This window comes from Halichoeres trimaculatus, unplaced genomic scaffold, assembly GCF_033239565.1.
Source record: "Halichoeres trimaculatus isolate MK-OKI-2021-1 unplaced genomic scaffold, fHalTri1.1 fHalTri1_scaffold_5, whole genome shotgun sequence".
Classification (NCBI taxonomy): domain Eukaryota; kingdom Metazoa; phylum Chordata; class Actinopteri; order Labriformes; family Labridae; genus Halichoeres; species Halichoeres trimaculatus.
Window position 1 is genome coordinate 22,024,285 of NW_027437183.1, and position 9,627 is coordinate 22,033,911.

Below are 9,627 nucleotides of genomic sequence, written 5' to 3' on the forward strand. Positions count from 1 at the left end.
GCTCAATTTAATCCTGATTTTGTTATTAACTGGGAGCTGTAAAAATAAACCGCTGAGCTCACATAAGACTTGTCTTTTCTGCAACAGCACAGCTTGTTCCAGATGTTTCAGTCTGATTGGTTTGCTCCTTTCCTTCCCTTGATAAGAATTTCCCTTTAAAATATCTGTCAAATATTTATGGGCTTCATTAATTTGTTTTACAGCAAGTCCTTGTTAAGTCTTTTGCTGCCGTAATTAGCCTTCCATATTTCTGAAACTGCTAAGTAGCCAAATGGGCCCTGGAGGGCGGAGGCTGAAAGGAGGAGGCAGAACCTGACTTAATGAAATTAGGGCAAGAACTGCTGCAGAACTCAGACCTTGCAGAAATTTTCATACTTCTGAGAAATTATGTTTGCTCTTTTGCCAGTCCCCGGTTTTATTTTTCAGTCCTAGTCAAGGCAGACATTTTGAAATCAGGAACAAAGGTTGGGATCCAGTCATCTGTCAGAATTATTGTAGAGCCGTAGGGACAACGTTTTCTCCAGCAAAGGAGTAAAAAGGTCCTAAAATCAGGATTTGTTACATGCCTCATACTGACATTCAGTAGCTGCTTTAGAGGAAACTCAAAGTGTGGAATATGTTTCTGTAAATCCTGCACTAACATCCATAGTGCTTCTACTTTTAGCAGACCAGGTTTTCTCTGGATATTGCTTAGTCGAATAGGTTTTTTTTAGCGTAACTTGTGTGTTGTACTCTTTTCTTTGTGTAAGCCAAACAGCTCTGTTAATTAAGACTTCAGCTACAGACTCTTTAGCTGAATTATCGATTGAAAACACAAGCGAGCTCCCTCCAAATGCACTTCCTTTTTACTCCCATGCTCTCTTGTCAAGCACATTGCTTTGCACTTCATGAATTATTCAAACACCGCTTTGCTTTTTGATATATTTCTCACAATGGAAACTCTTGACCGGATAAGATGACAACAAAATAAGCTCAAACTGTGGCTGTGGTCAAAGTGTCAGGTTTCTCATTTGCCACTCATTTCATTAATGCTCTGGCAGAACTTCACAGTCATCAGTCAGCAGCTCTCTGTTCTTAGATCAAAGGTTTCAGGCTGGAGAGATTGCCCAGTGCATTGAGCATTAACAAAGAGTCACTCCTGTGTGAAGCATCCCATCATCACGCCATTTCTTTCTTCCCCTCGATTTCTAATTATCCACAAGAGCACGCACACAACACAGACTGGATTAAGAATTATTTATACGCATGGTGCTGACATCACAGAGTGTGATCTGCTCCACTGATCTACTGAGCGATCACACAAAGTAATGAGATCACTTGTTTCAAATTAGTTAATCCTGCTCTTTGATCATAAGGACGTCGTGTTGAATCACCTACAACACCATGAAGGATTTGGTGTAAGTGCAGGATGTGATCTGACACAGCTGTTTCTGATACACTGAAGTCATTGTACAGGCTTTTAATTTGAAACACTTGCATGTTTCAATCATTGATGCTGATGTTATGCATTCTCTGGTTATAGAATGAATAATAATCTGATAATGTTCAGGCTGATGAGCAGATGTATGTGTATACTAACAGATCATTATCTCTCTGATTACTCTGCCTCACTTTTCTTATCTCATTTTTCTTCAAAGAATTTTTTATCTGTTACAGCACAAAGGTTGATTACTGAAAACCCCCTGATGTAAATTTTTGTCAACCAATCACTCTAAAGCTTTCTGTCAACTGACATTTGATTATTTCTGGCAGATACAGTACACCCAGAATGTATTTACCACGCTTCACTTTTTACACATTTTATGTTACAACCTCATTCCAAAATGAGATATACTCCTTTTTTCTCCTCAAAATTCAACACCCCATAGGACAAAGATAATGTAAAAAAAAGTCAGTTTGAGAATTTTGCAAATTTATTAAAAATAAAAAACTAAGACATTACATATAAGTTTTACACCCTATGCAACAAAGCTAAAAAATGAGCTTGGGTGCATCTTGTTTACGCTGATCATCCTTGAGATGTTCCTAAACCTTAATCTAAGTCCATTTGTTGTAAATTCAGTTGATCAGACATGATCAGGACAGGCTCACCTCTGAGACAGGATTGTCTCGAGACCTAGAAGAAGAAGGGGTATGGAAAAATTTCTTCTGCTTTGGCGGTCCCAATGAGCTCAGTGACCTCCATTATCTGTAAATGGAAGAAGTTTGGAACTACCAAGACCTCTTCCTAGAGCTGGCTGCCCATCTAAACTGAGCAATCAGGGAAGTTAGGGCTTCAGACAGGGAGGTGACCAAGAACCTGATGGCCAATCTTTCAGAGCTCCAGCAGTCCTCTGTAGAGAGAGGAGAACCTTTAAGAAGGACCAGCTATTTCTACAGCAGTCCATTAATCAAGCCTGTATGGTAGAGTTTCCAGTTGGATGTTACTGGAGTTTTTCATAAGGCACCTTATGGACTCTTCGAACATGAGAAAGAAAGTTCTCAGTTTTGATCAGACAAAGACTGAAGTGAATGCCGGGCATCATGTTTGGAGGACACCAGGCACCGCTCATCACCTGGACAGCACCATCCCTACAGTGAAGCATGGTGGTGCAGCAACATGCTGTGGGGATGTTTTTCAGCAGCAGGAACTGGTAGACTGGTCCGGATTGGTGGAAAGATGAATACAGTAATGTACAGAGACACCCCAGGTGAAAACCTGCCTTTTCAGAAGGGCACCGACCCAAAGCACACAGCCAAGATATCAAAGGAGTGGTTTCAGGAAAAACTCTTTAAATGTCCCTGAGTGGTCCAGCCAGAGCCCAGGCTTGAATCTGATCAAACATCTCTGGAGAGATCTCACAATGGCTGTGCACTGACGCTCCCCATCCAACCTGATGGAGCTTGAGAGGTGCTGCAAAGAGGAATGGACCAAACTGCCCAAAGATAGGTGTGCAAAGCCTCTGACACTCATAAAGACTTGAGGCTGTGATTGCTGCCAAAGGTGCATCAACAAAGTATTGAGCAAAGGCTGTGAATACTTATGCACATGTGATTTCTTAGTTTTTTTTATTTTTAATAAATTTGCAAAAATATTTTTTTTGTCACATTTTCATTATGGGATGTTGTGTGTATAGCATTCTCCTAGCTTATTGGAAAATCAATAAATCAGAACTTGAATTTGCATTTAAGCAAAGTTGGTCACTTTGGAATATGACTATTTCATTATTTATTCAAACCTTGAAAATTATTTGAAATTTCTGAGTGAAATGAGAAATTTGCAGAAGTTTTTAGAACTCATCCATGTGAATCATTGGGGAAATTAAAGATAAGATGCCAATTAGTTATTTTCTAATTAATGAATTCTGATGACGGTGATAGCAGATCCAAAATATTATTTTTGTCTTCCCAGCAGTCATCTTGACATGCACAATTTAGATCACAAGCAATGATGGAAAAAATGGCTTGTTTCTGTTTAACTTTCTAAGTGGACTCTAATTTAATCTGCAGTCTAGATTAAATCACTTTCCTTACATTACCTAACCTTTTTTCTATACATGTAAGCTTGGAGGGGGGCTTTAAGTTTCTGTTTTTCTTACTTTGGTTTGCCTTAATGTGATGCTTTTATAATGAACTGCAAACAGAATACTCTAAGAAACTTATCTGACTGTTTATGTATGTACATATACATCCTAAATTTCTAAAGCATTCAAGATCCCTGGTTAATGTTGAGCCATTTTACATGTATTACACAACAAACTGCAGTGTTGTTTTTCAATATAATTTAACCATTCATTGTGTAAATGCTGCATTTTGACCAAATTATGTCAGTATCGATGTGTTAATGGGATAATTCTCCCTCATTCATTAATTACTGATTTCAATCACCATTTTACTAATGAAGTGCTAATTAATCCACACCATCTGCCTCTGGCTGCAGGTTTGTGTCGCTGTGCCGTCACTTGTTCCATCCCACACTGTAAATGCCACAGCATGATTTCCTGGAGGATCATTTTTACACTGGTTGAGCTGTTGATGTCATGCTTCACTGTGATTGGTAAAGCTGTGTCTGAGCGATAAGAGCTGTGATGTGACTGGCTGGGAGTGTAGTTATTAATCACCACACCCTCTGATCTATATCCATCTTCAGCCTGTCTGTCTGCTCTTTGCAAGACCGCCCATACATGAAACCAAGAAGATAGAAGGTCTTTGTGATGTCCACATGGTGTGTGCACAGACCAACCACTTCAACTCAACGTACTTTGATCAAATAAATACTAAAAGCAGACTTCTCCTTCTTTCAAAGTAAATCATCACAGGACTGAGTAAAGGTCAAGTTATAAAGCACAGCTTCTGGATGATTCACAAGATTTTGTTTGTACCATGCCAGCTGGCGAAGTTCAATAGGGAGAAAGGAGATCTGTGTTTTTCTCTGCTGAAAATGATTTTTGTGATAAATTTTGTAGTGATGGTGGACACAGGAGCCTAACTGTCAGACAGAAAATGGACAGAAGAGCAGAAAAAAGATAAATGGGAGAGTGATGGAGAGCACGCTAAAAGCTAAAACACAAGCTAAGCTGTTTGTGTTAATGTTGATTCCTACCCACAGTCAGCAGTTATTATGCAGTGGTCTGTTCAAACTTGAAAGTCGATCAATAAAATGAAGAGTGAGGTCACGTTAGCTCTGCTTGGCAGGACATCACACATCACTCAGAGCACCAGGCTGTCAGTAGCACCACAAATAGCCAGCTACTCAACTACAGCATAAACTCACAAAGTTTTCTATTTGTCACTTTTCTAACTGTAGTGCCATGTACCTGTTGATGAATACCTTACCTCATCACGCTGTATCTGGTAAAAAGTTGTTTAAACAAATTTGTTGGGACCCAATTTCCATTCATTTTCGAAACACACACACCTTGTGTTTTGATCAACACCTTCTTTATGACAGTGTGCATGAGACTCTGGGCCAAAAGGTGGCGCTGCAGTCTCATTAAAACAGATCCTCTTCACAGCATCTTTAAGTCTTTAAAATATTTTTCTCTGAATTTCACATTATATAACCTTTTCAATGCTATGAGTTGGGATTTATAGCTCTGATCATAAATGTGGCTTTAGTGGCACTGTGTAAAGAGAGGGGAGTAGAGGGCCAACACAGTAACTTTTTATACAGCAAGTATTCACTTCAAACTAAAAGAAAACTGTTCTCTTGTGGACTACAGACCTGAGGAAGTTTTGCCGTCTGATTGACAAGCTCAGTATGTATTAGGATTAAACTAAAGAAACCGCCCTAAAGAGCTGATCCCTACAGAACAGACTGGCTTCAGATATAAAAGATGTCAGCACTTTTCAATGGGGGTATTTTTCAGGGGTGGGAGGAAAAAAGCGAAAATCGATGTATCAGGATTTTTTTTGTTTGACAATTTCAAAATCAGGGTTCTTTGTCAAAAAAACATTTTTTTTTTGTCAAATTAAAAATCTTCATTTCAGTCTTAGTTTATAAAATGGATTGTAAAAAAGCTACCACTTTTCTCCAGCAGAGGGTGAAATGTTTCTCTCTGACTCATGTGATATGCATTTTATAGGACAATATGGCTCCTGATATAATCTGTAGAAAATGTCATCATCATTTAACTTTTTCACATGGTCTTGTGTTAAAAAAGCAAAATAAATATTGAACAAATAAAATTTTAACCAAATCGGCACCCCAAAAATCATAATAGAATCGAATCGCAAATGTAGCATATTGTCCCAGCCCTATTATTTTGGCATCACTTTTTGCACAGTGGGAGATAGTTCCATAACTCTCTCTATCTTTCTCTGTGTTAGGCAAATCTTGATTCAACATTGTCTCATTTTCTAATTACCATCAGTGTGGCTTTACTTTCCTGGCTCTTTATTTGCTGTGACAGCTCTACATGGAGAAGGTAATAGAAAGGAAAAGTCCTTCAGGGCTTCACATTAACTCAACTGACTCAACTAATATGCGATGTTAGCTTTAGGTATCTCCGTCCACTGAAGAAGCTGTGCCCTACATGGAGCCTGTTACATAATGCAGAAGCGTGTTCTTAAATAACTGAATGAAAAATCAAATCAGAGCAGTAAAGACTCTCATCTCGTGCTGTCAGCTGTCAGCCACAAAGTCAATTGGTCTGTTGGACATGGTCAAGAAGACAACAGCTGCTCTACAGCCAATCCAATTGCCTCCTTACTCGAACACAGCAAACTATCATAGTGTCGTCAGCTTTGCCCTTCATGTAAAACCCCAGCAAGAGGCAAACAGGATTTGTTTAGAGCCTTTCCTCTTGAGCTTTGTTACTGTGTGAGGACAAACACTTCAATCAACAGAGCAGCAAATGTTAAGAGAGTCAGAGTTTAGAGGCTGCTGGTTTAATTCTCCAGACCCTGCAGAAACAAAAGAAAAAAAAACTACAATTTTTTCATTTTTTTTGTCTGTCAGTCTCTTCACAGTCTGTTTGTCTTCCTCTCCCTCTTGTACACAAGTCATGCAGCAGATCACAGCGGAAACATCACTTTATTTTTTGCTCCGTTTTATTGCCTGGCATTCCCATGAGGAAACAAAGCGTGCTTTAATACCGATGAAAGACTCCCGGGCTTGTATCACAGCTGAGAGCCCAAACTGCTCTGTTATTTCTACTACTTCAGTCCCACATCATCAATAGGTTTACTTTTTTTCTGTATCTGCTGCAGAAAAGCAGAGGTCAGCTGTCTTTATTTCTTCAAGGTTTTTACACAAAGCCCCTCTGCTGCATTCTTAATTCCTGACGTTTCCCTGCCGCTTGCACTTCAAGCCTCTCTTTTATGTGAACAGAAACACATCAAGCTGCCACACTTGTGAGCTTGTGGCCGTTTACCTTTGCCTTTAGTTTTCTTTTAACACGCAGTAGTTGCGTGTGATAAAAGCCACCTCCCGCTGCCGCCCTCTGAATTTGGTTTGTCAGACTTTTTTGTTCTCTAAATTTCCATACATGTCATTTTGGCTCTTTTCTCTCTTTGTTTTTCAGATTTACCTGAACACAAGAATTGTTTTCCAGCTCTTGATATTCAAACCAGAGCTGTTTGGTTTTCTGTTCTCATAGAGTCTTTGTTGTCTTCTCTTTTCTCAGGTAATATCAACGACTGCTCCCTGCACTACTACTTCTTCCTGCTGGCAGGTATCCAGGGGGTCACCCTGCTGGTCTTCCTCATCGTCTCTGTCAAGTATGACAAGCAGAAGGCCCAATCAGGAAGCCCGAGGCAGAGACACATCTCCTCATGACCCCCTCCCTTACCCCCTACTTACCCATCCCCACCATACCTGCCTTTTCCAGTCATTCGCTCAGTGCCCAAAGACCCTGTCCTCTAGGTACTTTTTACAGAATCCAACAACAGTTTGGTTTACCTCTTTTAGACAAAGTCACACATGACACTGTCATGTCTTTATATTTCTATTTAAGTGTATTTTAGTTAAGTAGGGTCTCTTGGTCCTTTTAAATGACATTATCAGGTGAGATTACCTGAAAAAATGCATTAGCTTTAGCAAAATCAGATGTAGGAGCCCTGTTTGAGTTGTTGCTCCTTCGTCTTCTCCCATGTTGCCTTTCCTTGATAATTTGCACTTTTCTCGAGGAGTGGTGCCATAAAAAAGTAACTTGATATCTTATTATTATGAAGAATACTTTTATAGCACAGTTTTATTCCTTCTCTCTAACAAAATCTTATATATGGACTAACCATTTTACTGACCCTGGTGTGATCCATTAGTGTTAAAAGCGACTGTTAAACTGTTTCTGCATTCTTACATCTACAGTCTGGGAGGAGGCTTTAAGTGTACTTGAATGTTAGCCTTATGTCTTGATTATAATAACCAATCTTGAGCTTCTGGAGAGCTTCAAATACCTATGCAGTAATAGTAATGATCCAATTTAATGTGAATGAGTTTAATGTAGAGGGTGCTTTTATGTTTAAGTGTTGCTGATTCATCAAACTTATTGCTGTAACTGTGGGGACAGACTTTGGAGCTTTTGTTGGACACGATGCTGACAAAACAAACTTTCTTGTTTGACTAATCTAATATTTATCTAATATTCAGAAGAAATCTGCTTCCTCTGCTTGTGATGACATACTGTAAATCCACACAAATCCCTCAGTGAAGCTGCCATAAATCCCTGAGCAGCTCCATACATTAATAATGATAACTCGTCACGTTAGGAATAGATCATGACTCAATAAGCTTTTCATTTCTGGTGAAGCTGCAGAACTGCATGTCCACATAGCAAACATCTAATTAGAAAGAGAGCTTAAAAAGACAACCTTGAGTGTAGCTTTTAAAGTATCCACAGCTTCGGTGCTCGGATCATGATGAAAGTAGTGTGGGACTTACCATATGCAAATAGGAATGAACCTATTCATCCTGAGATCCTTTTTATATGTTTTAATTACATAACAAATTCAGTGTTTGTTGACCGGGTTTTTACAGTGTTATCATGACTTTGCAGCTTTGCCAGGAAATGTTTTGTTGTTGTATTTATTAGACTGTGATGCTTTGTTTTTTGTTCCTTAGCTTTTTATTGCTTAGAAAACTGCTTGTGTGTGTGTTTCTACAATTCTCAGAATGGCTATAGCACAAAGTAATGAATTTTATTAAAGCAAGAGAACTCAGGGCTCAAGGAAAAGTGTCGAGTGACATAACTCTCCAGGAAATGTAAAAACTGCCTTCGGGAGCTCACAATGGTGTTTACCCTGTGGTGTACATAAAGTGACATTTGCACACGAAGCAAAGAGCTTTCTCTCTGGCGTTTGTGATGCCTGTGTTTTGTGATTTGAGTTGTGTTTAATTGGGCGGATAAATGGATGTTCCATGTTTTATTGCATATTTTATATATAATGTTTTTTTTGCTTTGCCATCTCAGTCCTCTTTAAAAGAGTTTATTACATTTTATTTTGGAGTTATTTTCTGTGTTCTTAATGCTACAGAACTGGAGTCTTGTTTGTGGTTTTACTTGTGGCCATTAAAGTATATTAAATTAACACTGTGTTTGTCTTTTTTAGCATTTGTGTAAATCAACTACACGATCAGTGCAGATGTTTGTAATATGGTATTACCTGCTTCAGCTTTACAAGGGTAGGTTCTTGTTTTTCATACTTGTTTACAATGCACATATTGTGCTGTAGCTACATGTCAGCATTGCTCTGTTGCAGGTTGTAAAATATGGAGGAGAACATGTAAATGAATATGTGATCATATTTCATTCCAGGCATGTACTTAATCAAAAGTAAACCCCTGTTTTGACCCAATCACTTTAGTAAATACATTTCTGGGCCATAATAAAACAAAGCAAACCAAAAGTTAAATGATGAAATGTCCCAGCCCTGTGTTTTAAATTCAGTCATAGAGGTGACCCTGTTGTTTACTCGTGAATCACTGATTGTGCCTTCATGTCAGGAGGCTTTCATGATTAGGGCTGTGGTTTGTTGGTCCTGAGGGGAACTCAAAGTAGAGTGCTTAAATTATTTATATTACAAAAAATACACCCTGTGGCAGGCTGTTAGGAAAAAAAAAGGGTTGCAAACGCTGAGGTGTAGCGCTTCATTTTGCATTCCCACTGGGTGAGAGAGCATGTTTCTTCTTAGTTTCATCAGACACAG

General features: G+C 38.9%; 1 protein-coding gene across 1 annotated transcript in view; it reads left to right on the forward strand.

The window, feature by feature from the left end:
• The window catches only part of slc15a4 (solute carrier family 15 member 4), a 31,483-nt gene extending 22,501 nt beyond the window's left edge, over positions 1 to 8,982 (forward strand). Inside the window, exon 9 of the mRNA XM_074669909.1 lies at positions 7,107 to 8,982. Coding sequence (XP_074526010.1) covers positions 7,107 to 7,258 — 152 coding nt within the window. The 3' untranslated portion in view covers positions 7,259 to 8,982. The remainder of the gene's footprint in view (positions 1 to 7,106) is intronic.
• Positions 8,983 to 9,627: the final 645 nt, after the last annotated feature.